Here is a 13,595-nt window from a genome sequence, read left to right on the forward strand (position 1 = left end):
AAAAGAGGAGGAGGAGGAGAAGGAGGAGAAGGAGGAGGAGGAGGAGGAGAAGGAGGAAGAGGAGGAGGAGGAGAAGAAGGAAGAAGAGGAGGAGAATGGATAAATTGGGAAAAGACAGTGATGTCAAAACTTTTCCAAAGTAATGAAAAAAAATTCTTTTTCCAAAGTTTCCAAAATTACCTTTAAGAAAAAAGGAAAGCCTGCTGATTTGGAATCAGAGGGCAGGGTTTAGATTCTAGCCCTGAATTAAGTCTCCAGGAGGTCTTAGGCAAATCACTTAACTTCACTGGGCCTCAGTTTCTCCACTGGTAAAATAAGTGGGTTACACTAGATAGATCCTGCAGCAAATCAAAAGAGCTGGAAACAAAGGCAATCCAGCTGTGCCTCCCAGGAATTAGATTGCATTTGGCAAATCATTACAAAGAAAAGTGGGGACGCAATGGAGAAGCACAATATTTTCCCTTGGAGGAACTTCAGTCGTCCTACTACAGGGAGCGTGGGCAACGAAGAGCAGTTATTTGCTCTTACAGTCGAAGGCAGCTTGCACAAATGACAGTCTGTTTGAGGTGGTATGATATAGAAACAGCTGGCTGGGCAGCTCCGAGAGCTTTTCCATATTTACAAGCAAGGCTCTGCCTTGAGCTCTCCAGTCCTGAAGCTGGGGAGGGGGAGGTGTTGGGAATATCTCCCAATAGCAGGAAATCCAGGAGGAAGGGAAGAGAATAAACTTTAAAAAAAAATAAATGTGCCAGGCACTGTGCTAAGCAATTTACAAATATTATCTCATTGGATCCTCACCACATCCCCAAGAAGGTGGGTGCTGTTATGATTTCTATTTTATTATTGAGACTAACAGGTTAAATGACTTGCCCATGGGGGACAGCTGGGTGGCTCAGTGGATTGAGAGACAGGCCTAGAGACGGGAGATCCTGGTTTCAAATCTAACCTCAGACAATTCCCAGCTGTGTGACCCTGGGCAAGTCACTTGACTCCTATTGCCTAAAAAATAAATAAATAAGTAAATGAACAAACAAATAAATAAATGACTTGTCCATGGTCACATAGTTAATAGGTATCTGAGGCTGGATTTGAACTCAAATTTTCCTGCCTCCAATCCCAGCATACTTACTGTCAGTGATCTAAGCAACAAGCAATCAGGGTGTCCCATTTATCAAATGGCAGAAGCCATTTAGAGTCTTTGGCCAAAGCTCAGTTGGACTGTTGTAGGGCCCTGGCTGTAAAAGAAAGGGCTCTTCAGCACCTCTAGCAATTCATAAAGAGAGTGGGATTGTTGTCTTATAATAACTGAGCCCCGTTTGGCCCTTTTAAGTTTGTAAAGTGCATCATAAACATCATCTCATTTGAACTTCACAATAACCCTGACATTTGGTGCCACCGTGATCTCCATTTTGTAGATAGAAAAAACGAGGCTCAAAGAGCCCCAAGAAAAACTCTGCAAAGGAGATATAAGCCTGAGAATCTTGCTTTTACAGAAGCTGAGAGGAGGGGAAATGACTTGCCCACAGACACAATGCTAGTCACCGTCAAAGATGGCATTCATCCCCAGGTCTCGCCTGACTCCAAATGCAGTACTCTATCCTCTGTGAAGCACTGTCTATGTGAAGCCTTTCCTCAGTTTCTCCACTGGGGAGAACTGCCTGATTTGGTTAATAAAAGAGGGCAATCTAAGTAGGAACCTTCATATGTGGGAACAAGAGCCTTTAGCTGTAAAATACGTTATAGCAGCTTGGGGTCATTTCTAAGAATTGCGAGCCATGCCTGTTAAAGCCATGAAGCACTTACAGGAACGACAAAGGCTTCGGCCTCATCTTTCAATGGCTAAAATTGGTAATCAGATTAGGCTATACTAGGAAAGAGAGATTGTTCTTAGTAATTCATCTGTTCAAAAAGCAATGCAGATTTTCAAGGAAGTAAACCATGTTATGGCCAATAAGAGATGGACTGAAATCAGCGTCGCCGGATGGAATAATAAACATTTCAGTGGCTGTGGCCTGGCCAATCCAGGCTTGAAACCTTGGACCCATCTTCTCTCTCCTCTTTCCCATACTCCTCAGTGTTCAACTACATACCAGCTTCCGCTAACCCTAACTTCCCATCTTCACTCGCCTCTGTCTCCTGCTCTCCTTTCCTGCTGTGGGCCAGGCCCTCCATACCCATTGCCTAGCCTCATTGGTGAACCCAGAGGGCAAATGCAAGCTGTCAGAGAGCCCCCTGAGTACCAGAGAGAGCTGAGGGAGGAAGTGCTTATTTTGAGTGGCTAAACAGAGGGATGGGGGTGTGCAAAAAATGTCCTCGGTGCTGGGGAGATGGAGAACAAAGCAGCTCCCCGAGTGCCCGCTCTGCACGCTTGCCACGTCTTTGCCAATGCTCACGTAGAGTATTAAAATAGCCTCCTGATTGGACTCCCAGCCTCTAGTCAGTCTCTCCTCCCTCGGCCATTCTCCACAAAATAACCTTCCTGATCATAAGATCCTGTCTCTCTCAACATTCCTCACTGGCTCCCTACTGCCCAGAGGACCACGTAAAATGCCCTTAATCTTGAGTGGCAAGATCTCCACACACAAGCTTGTCTGAACTTCCCAATGTGCTCTCCACTCTAGGTCCACATGCCTGGGATACTCCACTTCTTCCGTCTGTTTTGCTTTTCTCAAGGCCTTAATCAGATGCCTCCTCAGTTAAAAAGTCCTTCCTGCTTCTTTAACCGAAATCGCTTTCTCCTTCTTCAAATTTTCCTGGCACATTTGGGATCTCTCGTTCGCCCCTTGGATGACAGATTTATTTGTGTCTATGGCACAGCCCTTTCATCCCCACCCCACCCACGTCAATAAAATAGACATTCCCTAAGGACAAGAAAGACCAAAGTCTTCTGCATTTTGAGGGCAGCTGGGTAGCTCAGTGGATTGAGAGCCAGGCCTAGAGACGGGAGGTCCTAGGTTCAAGTCTGACCTCAGACACTTCCCAGCCGTGTGACCCTGGGCAAGTCACTTGACCCCCATTGCCCACCGTTACCACTCTTCCACCTAGGAGCCAATACACAGAAGTTAAGGGTTTAAAATTTAAAAAAAATTAAAAAAAAAAGAAAGGCCTGAGTCACTTACTGGCTTTATAGCCCAGTGTCATGTGCATAGAAGGTAAGATGTACAGACCTGAGTAATCCACAGGGCACTGCAGTCACCCTGTGAGCGTTCACAGAAACACTGAAGGACTTCTGAGGCGGAAGATAGAGTAACATGCAGTATATTTTCTTTAAAACCCATACCTTCCATTTTAGATTGTTCCAAGGCAGAAGAGGGGCAATGGGGGTTAAGTGACTTGCCCAGGGTCGCACAGCTAGGACGTGGCCGAGGCCAGATTTGAACCTAGGACCTCCCATCTCTAGGCCTGGCTCTCAATCCACTGAGCCTACCTCGCTGCCCCCTTGGGTAGTGTCTTTTCAAAAGATATCCATCCAGGACAGTTTACATTTTTAAAAAAATCCCTCACTTTCCATCTTAGAATCAATACTATGTATAGGTTCTAAGACAGAAGAGAAGTAAGGGCTAGGCAATGGGGGTCAAATGACTTGCCCAGGGTCACCCAGCTAGGAAGTGTCTGAGGCCATATCTGAACCCAGGACCTTCCATCTCTAGGCCTGGCTCTCAATCCATTGAGCTACCCAGCTGCCCTGCAGTTTACATTTTTTCCCAAAGTTTGGGGATTTCAAGGGCATACTGAAAAATGGAGACACTACAAACAACAACAACAACAACAACAACAACAACAACAACAACAACAACAACAACAAAAAGAGCTTGAACTTCTATAGCGCTTTGAAATTTGAAAGCATTTTCCATTTATTATCTCATCTGATCCTCCCCATGGGGGGAGGGAAAGGAGTCTTAGTGGCCTCACTGTCCAGATGAGGAAGCTCAAGTGGCACGCCCAAGACTGCACAGCTAGTTAGTATCTGAGGAAGAACTTCGTCCCAGGTCTCCCACTTGACGCAGCTCATTCCTGGGGAAGCCCGAAAAATCCAATGCTCCCGTGTCCTAAGCGTGCCACGTTAAAGCGACACTGAACGTGGTAACAGCATTTTTCTACTACGGGCTCCAGTTTCTAACCTGCTACAGCACAGAGCACTCTCCCTCAGGAAATTAGGGAAGAGTCCCTTCTCTAGGGTCACGTCATATCAACCAAGTTTCTATTTTTCCGACTGCGCAGGAAGCAGAAGGTCTCTAATTTGTCCTTTACCTTCAGATAAAGAAATAGGTGCATATGTTAGGGGAAAGGGAATCTTCACTGAAGCCCACTTGCAAAGGGCCATTTCTGCAGGTCATTTTATCAAAAACACGTGGCTCCGTTTGCGTGATCTGCTGCTCTCATAATAGGAATAAGTGATTACTAAGGGTATTCAAAAGGGGAAAAATTCCAGGAAAATGGCTATTCAACAGATTAGCTGCTGGAGTGGAAAGCACTTATGAGAACAGCTACATGGGAGCTGGTTTCAGCTCTGACACTCTAGATCTTAGTAAACATGGGCCACAAATTTCTCTCTCCTCTGCAAAATAAGGGGTCTGGAAAGCTACTTTCCCATGATTCCTAAGACCCCTTCCAGTTCTACTCATTTGTGATGGAGCAGAGAGGGCACTAAAGTTGAAGTCAGAAGACCCGGGTTCAAATGCTGGCTCTTCATGACCCTGACCAATTACTTTCTCTCTTTGGGTCCCATTTTCCTCATCTACAACATCAGAGGGTTGAACAAGACAACCTCCAAGGGCTATAAGCCTAACAGCTGACATTCAGAAAGTAATTCATGGTGGAATAGCTTAGGGTGGCTCAGTGAATCGAGAGCCAGGCCTTGAGATGAAAGGTCCTGGGTTCAAATGTGGCCTCAGACACTTCCTAGCTATGTGACCCTGGGCAAGTCACTTCACACCCATGGCCTAGCCCTTACAGCTCTTCTGCCTTGGAACCGATACACAGTATTGATTCTAAGATGGAAAAAAAGAACAGGTGAAGGAAGCAACTGGGTGGCTCAATGGATTGAGAATCAGGCCTAGAGACAGGAGGTCCCAGTTTTAAATCTGGCCTCAAGACATTTCCTAGCTGTGTGACCCTGGGCAAGTCACTTCACTCCCATGGCCTAACCTTTACCACTCTTCTGCTTTGGAACCCAGTTCTAAGGTGAAAGGTAAGGGTTGAAAAAAAGAAAGTAATTCACACTTTACAAAGCACTTTATAAGCATTAATCCTTTAAAAAATAACTTTCAAAGATATCTTCTGTTTTTACATCACCTTCACTTCCAAATATATCTTTCCCCTTCCCTAACCCTTGAACCATCTCTTGTAACAAGAATAAAAAAGAAGGAGGAGGGGACAGTTCAGCAAAACCCATCAACACACCAACCAAATCTAACAGTATATGGATTGTTCTCAGGTATAGAGAAATAGTCTCTGCCCCACTACCACTTTGGCAAATGGGAGGGAAGAAAAGAGGGAGGCAAATTTTTTCATCTCCTCTCCCAGGCCAAGCTTGATCATTAGAATTAGTTTGTTTCTGTTTTCACCTACACTGTTCAAATGATGGAGTATATTGTTTTCATGGATCTACTTACTTCACTCCTCATCAGTTCCTAGAAGTCTTTCTAAATTCCTATGAGTGCCTAGAAAATCAACTAAAAATAATCAACAACTTTAGCAAAGTTGCAGGATACAAAATAAACCCACATCAGCATTTCTATATATTTCCAATACATCCTGGAAGCAAGAGGCAGAAAGAGAAATTCCATTTAAAATCACTCTAGACAATATAAAATATTTAGGAATCTGCCTAGGCAAACACAGGAATTATGTGAACACAACTACAAAACACTTTCCACACAATTAAAACTAGATCTAAATAATTGGAAAAAAACATGAATTGCTCATGGATAGGTGGAGCTAACATAATAAAAAGGACAATCCTACCCAAATTAATTTACTTATTTAGTGCCATACCTATCAAACTACCAGGAAACTTTTTTACTGAATTAGAAAAATTTATAACAAAGTTCATTTGGAAGAACAAAAGATCAAGAATATCAAGGTAAATAATGAAAAAAAATGTGAAGGACGGGGGCCTAGCAGTACCAGATTCTTAAACTGTACTATAAAGCAGTGGTCATCAAAACAATATGGTACTGGCTAAGAAAAAGAAGGGAATAGACTTGGGGTAAGTGACCTCAGCAAGCTAGTGTTCCATAAACCCAAAGATCCTAGCTTTTGGGACAAGAACCCACTATTTTACAAAATCTGGGAAAATTGGAAAACAGAATGGCAAAAACTAGGTTTAGATCAACATCTCACACCCTACACCAAGATAAATTCAGAATGGGTGAATGACTTAAATATAAAGAAGGAAACTACAGGTAAATTGGGTGAACATAGAATAGTATCCCTGTCAGATCTATGGAAAAGGAAAGAATTTAAGACCAAGCAAGAGATAGAGAATATTACAAAATGTAAAATGAATAATTTTGATTACATTAAATTAAAAAGGTTTTGTATAAACAAATCCAATGCAATCAAAATTAGAAGGGAAGTAAGAAATTGGGGAAAAATCTTTATAACAAAAATCTCTGACAAAGGTTTAATTTCTCACATTTGTAAGGAGCTAAAGCAATTGTACAAAAAAGCAAGCCATTCCCCAATTGATAAATGGGCAAGAGACATGAATAGGCAATTTTCAGATAAAGAAATCAAAACTATCAATAAGCACATAAGAAAGTGTTCTAAAACTCTAATAATTAGAGAAATACAAATCAAAACAACTCTGAGGTACCACCTCACACCTAGCAGATTGGCTAACATGACAGCAAAGGAAAGTAATAAATGTTGGAGGGGACGTGGCAAAATCGGGACACTAATGCATTGCTGGTACAGTTGTGAATTGATCCAACAATTCTGGAAGGCAAGCTGAAATTATGCCCAAATGGCTTTAAATGATTCCTTTCCCTTTGATCCAGCCATACCACTGCTGGATTTGTACCCCAAAGAGATAATAAGGGGAAAAAAGACTTGTACAAAAATATTTATAGCCACGCTCTTTGTGGTGGCAAAACATTGGAAAATGAGGGGGTATCCATCAATTGGGGAATGGTTGAAAAATTGTGATATCTGTTGGAGATGGAATACTATTGTGCTCAAAGGAATAATAAACTGGAGGAATTCCATGTGAACTGGAAAGACCTCCAGGAATTGATGCAGAGTGAAAGGAGCAGAGCTAGAAGAACATTGTACACAGAGGCTGATATACTGTGGTACAATCAAATGTAATGGACTTCTCTACTAGCATCAATGCAATGATCTGGGACAATTCTGAGGGACTTATGAGAAAGAATGCTACCCACATCCAGAGAGAGAACCGTGGGAGCAGAAATGCAGAAGAAAAACATTTGCTTGATCACATGGTTCGATAGGGATGTAGACTCTAAGCGATAACTCTAATGCAAATATTAATAATATGGAAATAGGTCTTGATCAATGACACATGGAAAACCCAGGGGAATTGCTCATTGGCTATGGGAGGGGGGAAGGAGGAGGCGAGGGAAAGAACATGAATCATGTATCTATGGAAAAATATTTTAAATTAATTAATAAATTAAAAAATTAAAAAATAAAAATAAAAAATAAATTTCTGTGAGTGATTGGTATTCATTATTTCTTATAGCACATTAATATTCCATTCCAATCATGAACCACCATTGGTTTAGTCAAGTACTTTGCACCCTTACCTTCCATCTTAGAATCATTATTAGGGATTAGTTCCAAAGCAGATAAATGGTAAGGGCTAGGCAATGGGGGGTAAGTCACACAGTTAGGAAGTAGCTGAGGCCAGATTTGAACCCCAAACCCCTTAGGCTCAAATCCACTGAGCTACCTAGCTGATCCCCATATTAAGAGTTAATAAATTTAATGGGCGAGGTTGGGTAGCTTTTTTGTCTCCAGGTGTTTGTTGCTCCCCCAAATTATACTCTTTAACTACTGACCCATTAAATACACAAAGCACTTGACCAATATTCCTAACTTCTCAGTACTTTATCACAGTCCTATACCTTGTACAGGAATAAAGAACTCAGAGAAACCTGGCAAGAGTCACACAAAGTACTGCAGACCCAATTGAGGTTATGAGCAGGTAAATAACCTCTCCTTGGTCATACCACTAGAGAGAGTATGAATTAGAATCCACCTCTAAATGCTCCTGAATCTATGGCTAGGTCTCGCTACTCTTCAGTCTCCCTGCTTCCCAAGATCCCCATTTTATAGAGACCCAAATGAGGTTCAGAAAGGTAGAGTTACTTGCCCAAGGGGAAAAATCAGTATTAGAGACGGAATTCATAATCAGGTGGATATCACTGGTTATTGTTACTTGCATTTGAAACTCATCCGTGAAGTGCTCGTCAACTCTGGGAGGGGGAGGGAAGAAGGGAGGGAGACAACATAAAGCAAATGACTTTGGAAAATTTGTGAAAATTTGTTATTAAAATAAAATTAATATAATATAAAATAATATGACATAATATACTATACTATAATGTGCCATACTGTACTATGCTATAATATGATATACCATACCATACTGTACTATACTATATGATAATATGCTATACTGTACTACACTATACTATAATGTGCCATACTATACTATACTATAATATGATATACTATACTATACTGTAATATGCTATACTGTACTATACTATACTGTAATGTGCTATACTATAATATGATGTACTATACTATAATGTCCATTCTGTACTATACTATACTATACTATACTGTAATGTGCCATACTGCACTATACTATAATATGCTGTACTATACTATAATATGATGTACTATACTATAATGTCCATACTGTACTATACTATACTATGATATACTATACTATAATATGCTATGCTATACTATACTATACTATACTATACTATACTATACTATACTATACTATACTATACTACACTACACTACACTATACTATACTATACTACACTATACTATACTGTAATGTACCATACTGCACTATACTATAATATGCTGTACTATACTATAATATGATATGCCATACTGTTCTATACTATACTATAACAATATAATGACATATCATATAACATGACATGACATAACATAATATACTGTATGACATGCTATACAGTACTATACTATACTATACAATATTATATGATATGCTATATTGAACTATACTATACTATACTGTATTGCACTATAATATAATATAAAAATTAAATTAAAATAAATTAAAGATAAAACATTATTTAAAAAAAAACAATAACCAGACTGATCTGTCTTCTTACAAGGAAATGTCCAGACTTATTATAGTAGCTAGAAGTCCAAGCGGGCTGCCCATTGGTCCGGGACCTGCTAACCAAATGAATGGCGATCAAATATTATTATGTAATGAGAATAGACAAAGTCGAGGAATCTAGGGACTCTATGGGAAGATTTGTACAAAGAAGGATCAAATAAGCCAAACCTAGAGGAGTAGATGGGGCAGCGGGGTGGTGTAGTGGCCAAAGTGTCAGGCCTCGAGTCAGGAAGACTTGAGAGTCTGTATACAAACTAAAGTTCTGGCTGTGGTCCCTAATATTTTTTTAAGTCAACGAGCTCCGAACGTTTTGGGTTGTGCCCCACCCTTTGCAGATCTGCGGAAGCCTCTGGACTCTTTCTCAGAGTAACGTTTTTAAATTACTGGAGGAAAGACCACATTTTAGTTCAGGATTAGTGAAACTAGGGAGGTCAGTTTTTTCTCCATCCTTCAAGTTGGGAATCCCCTGACATCTCTCCCCAGCCCCTTGGAGATCTGGGGCTCCTGGGTTAAGAACAAACTCTACGCCCTCTGATCTCTGAGATAAGAAGCAAAGAAAAACAGCATCAGTGACAGCTCTCATTTGGTAGCGCAGAGAGGGGGCAATTCTAGGCCTGCTGTGGGCTGCAATTTTCCTTTAATGGTGAGGGGAGTCCACTCTGTTCAAACAGCACAGACTACAGAGCCTAAATGTCACTGGTCTGCCAAGCAGAAGAAGATTCTGATTCACAGTTAGGAAAAGGCCAAGAAAAAAAGGCCTGTCTAGCCAGAGTGGGGAATCTTCTCTGCTTGCAGGTGTAACTACACTAAGCAGGGGCAGCTATGTGGTACATTTCTTCCATTCAGATCTTCGTTTCTTCAATCAGTTGATTGATTGTCATTAAAACCAAGTAACAAAACAAACTAAACTGAGAACTAGGCCTTGGAATTGTTGTTTTACTAAGTGTTGGCTTTTCAAAAATAATGAAGCAGGGGCAATGAGGTGGCTTACTGGATAGAGAGCCAGGCCTGGACATGGGAGGTCCTGGGTCCAAATGTGGCCTTGGACACCTCCTAGCTGTGTGACCCTGGGCAAATCACCTCCTTCCCCCCCCCCTCCATTGCCTTACTGCTCTTCTGCCTTGGAACCAATAAATAGTATTGATTCTAAGATGAAAGGAAAGAGCTTAAAGAAGAAAAACCCTACTAAGCTTGACCTGGCTGTCATTTTCCTTCCAGAGTTCATCAAATAACCCATTTTTTAAATAGAGGAAGGGGTACAGACATTTCCCTGCTTCAGCTTAAACTGGGATTTTTGGTATTAAAAGGGAAGGGCCATTAGACAACCCGGTATAAGGGGGAAGACAGACCGTGTGCTCCCTGTCCTTCTGAAATGAAGAAATGTTGACCTATGCTGCCCAGCAGAACTATCTCTAATGAATGAACAGCCATTAACCCAGGGACCTTTTTCCCCTCCCTCAGCTGAGATTTTCTAGGATCTGAGGAGTTCCCCAAGGGATAGACTTGAATAAAACCCCAAAGAACTCAGGCACTGTAGGCCAGGGCCCGAGGGAGCTGGTCACTGGTCAAATCCAAGCCAACAAATGTTTACTAAGCACCTACTATGCGCCAGATGAGAGGGCATGCTGTAGGAGACTGAGAGTCAGGAAGATGGAGGTTCCAGCTGTGCCTCCAAAACATAGTGGCTGTTTGACCCTGTGCAAGTCACTCCACCTCAGCAATCTGGGAAGATTATTCATTAGAGTCTCTCTGGGGCCATCTATTCCCTCCAGGGGCTAAGGGCTGGCAGCATCCCGACAAAAGAAAAAGCCAGCCCCGGTTCCTTCCATTCTGCTTCAGAGAGCGTGGAAGGGGGAAGTGGAGGCTCCCAGTTTGTATCTTGTCCCAGCCATTCATTATGCGTTTGTGACCGTGGCCCTGGGTTTGAGTTTCCTCAGCTAGCTGAGAGAGACCACTGGGAAGGGCCCTTTCAGCTCTAAGTCAATATCCATATAAAGAAGGAGGGCGGCACTGGGTTACACCAAGGAGACAGTATTGACAGCTGCGGGAAATCTGCAAAGCCTTTCCAGAGGAAATGAACCAGAAGGAAGCCCACCCAGGATTCCGCCGGGGGGGAACAGCACTGCACTCCATTCAGGGGCTCACAACTAGCTTTGCCAGCTACCACTCCTTTGCCTTTCTTAGCAAGGCGCCTGGCACACTGCGTTTAATTAATGTTCCTTGCCTGATCCTCCCAGCCTTCCCGTGAGGTAGGTGCAATGATTACCCCTATTTCAACAGATTACGGAGGGAACCCTTTCAGAGAGGTGAAGAATCGCTCAGGTTACTTCCGGAGTTGGGCATGGAAAGTATCTGAGGCAAGATTTGAACTCTGCACTTCCTAATGCCAAATTGGTTCCCTTTCTTGCTACAGCAACTGTTTTGTCTTTCCCCAGCCTGGCATCCCAGAAGATGCTCTGCATAAACTTGCTGTCCTCAGGACCTTTTCTAAAGAGGCTCATCTCAGCCCTCGAGTTTTGTCATTTCCTCTGAAATGGATGAAGCCCTTTGGCACGGCTCCCAACCAGGATCGGGGCAGACTCAGCCCGCAGCGCACTTGGACTTGGAGCCAGAGGACCTGGGTCGAAATCACAGCTCTGCCAACTTGCTTGCCCTGATGCCCTTGGGCCACTCTTGTCAGTTGTCCCTGGTGTAAGATGAGCTTATTGCCTCCAGGATCAGATAGAAACCTCTCACTTTGGCACTGCCAGTCTTTCACAACCAGGATCCTTCCCACCTTTGCAGCCTCCTGATCCGCTCCTCCCTCCACTCAGCCTAAGGACCAGCCAGGTGTGCGATGGGAATTGGGAATTCGGGGTTTCCTTCAAGAACCAGTTCAAGTGTCCCCTCCCACAGGAGGCTTCTACCTCTCCCTCCCAAGCACCAATGCCTTCCCTTCAGCCCTCCCCTCTCTGTCTTGGGGGTACGGCTGTATGCCCGCAGGTTCGCACTCCATTCCAATCCCAACTCCTTGAGGGCAGCGATTAGGTTTCCATTTCTTTGAACCCTCCTAGCTTAGCCCTGAGGCTGGCACACAAGAGGGCTTAATAAATGCTGGGGGACCTGATCGGGCCGGGATGCTTCCGAGAGCTTTCCCTGCTTCCCGACCACCCCCGGGCTCCCTCGGAACGCCCGCTGTCTCGGCAGCGGCAGCACCAGCCCCGGCTGCACCTGTCCACTGTGTGTGTGATGCTTGCAAGCATCACTACTGGCTAATGGCCAGCCCTATCGCGGTCACACACACACACACACACTCACACACACACACACACACACACACACACACACACACACACACACACACACACCCCTCTTTTGCCAAATCATCAGTCCAGCTGGCAAGTTCCAGGGACAGCACCAAGCACAGGGGCTCACGCTCTTTCTCCCCCTCCAGCAACACCTGCCTCCGGGTCCTGGCCCGGGGAGCTCGGTCCGGACTCCCAGTCCTTCCCACGTGTTTCTGCTCCCCTCCACATTTGGGGAGAGGGGATCCCCCAGAAAACATGGAACTTCTTCGAGCCCAGGGAGGTGGCGGCGTCGCCCACGTGCTCTCCCTCTCCAGTAGTGCCACTACAGGGGAAGCCAATGAAGTGGGTGCCCCGAAGGGGGTTCCCAGACTCGCATCCAGCTGCGCTGACCCATTTAAGCATTTAAACCCGAGGAAGTGGGGAGGGGGAGGGGGATGAGGGGCCCGCTGTGCCAATCCCACCGGACAGCAAGGCAGGCGCAGAAGAGGAGCATTGCTGCCTGGAGGGCTACGGAGGGTGAGGGGGTGGGATGGGATGGGAAAGGGGGGCGGAGGCAGGAGGTCCCTTACTTGTAGCGATGGACTCGATTAGGGCCGCCGTTTGCAGCAGAGAGTAGTAGCACTCCATCTCCACCTCGGAGATTTTAATGCTCTCGGGGTTCAGGGTCAGGGCTACGTCTTCTCGCGGCGCAGCCAGGTTGGCAGCTCCCCGGGGTTTGCCGGCGGGGTTCATGGAGAAGGTGTGGGCCTGGCGGGAGAACCGGTAAGAGGCTCAGGTGCGGCGGCGGTGGCTGCTGGTCCACTGCAGGATGGTACCCATCTCCCTCCGCCCCCACCCCTTCGGGCTGGTCACCCTTCCTCCTCCATGAAGCGGGTCCCGAATCGCCCCATTCCCTCCCTCTCTGCCTGCCTACCTGGCGCCTGCCTGCCTAAGCCCGCCAGTCC

The 13,595-nt window shown here is 44.5% G+C and overlaps 1 protein-coding gene across 1 annotated transcript in view; it reads right to left on the minus strand.

Moving 5' to 3' along the window:
- Window positions 1–13,595, minus strand: part of MCF2 (MCF.2 cell line derived transforming sequence) — a 188,765-nt gene that overhangs the window by 114,173 nt on the left and 60,997 nt on the right. Inside the window, exons 2-3 of the mRNA XM_044682701.1 lie at window positions 13,221–13,398; window positions 12,762–12,973 (exon numbers count right to left, since the gene is read on the minus strand). Coding sequence (XP_044538636.1) covers window positions 12,762–12,973; window positions 13,221–13,398 — 390 coding nt within the window. The remainder of the gene's footprint in view (window positions 1–12,761; window positions 12,974–13,220; window positions 13,399–13,595) is intronic.

The sequence above is a fragment of the Gracilinanus agilis genome, chromosome X, assembly GCF_016433145.1.
Source record: "Gracilinanus agilis isolate LMUSP501 chromosome X, AgileGrace, whole genome shotgun sequence".
Lineage (NCBI taxonomy): Eukaryota > Metazoa > Chordata > Mammalia > Didelphimorphia > Didelphidae > Gracilinanus > Gracilinanus agilis.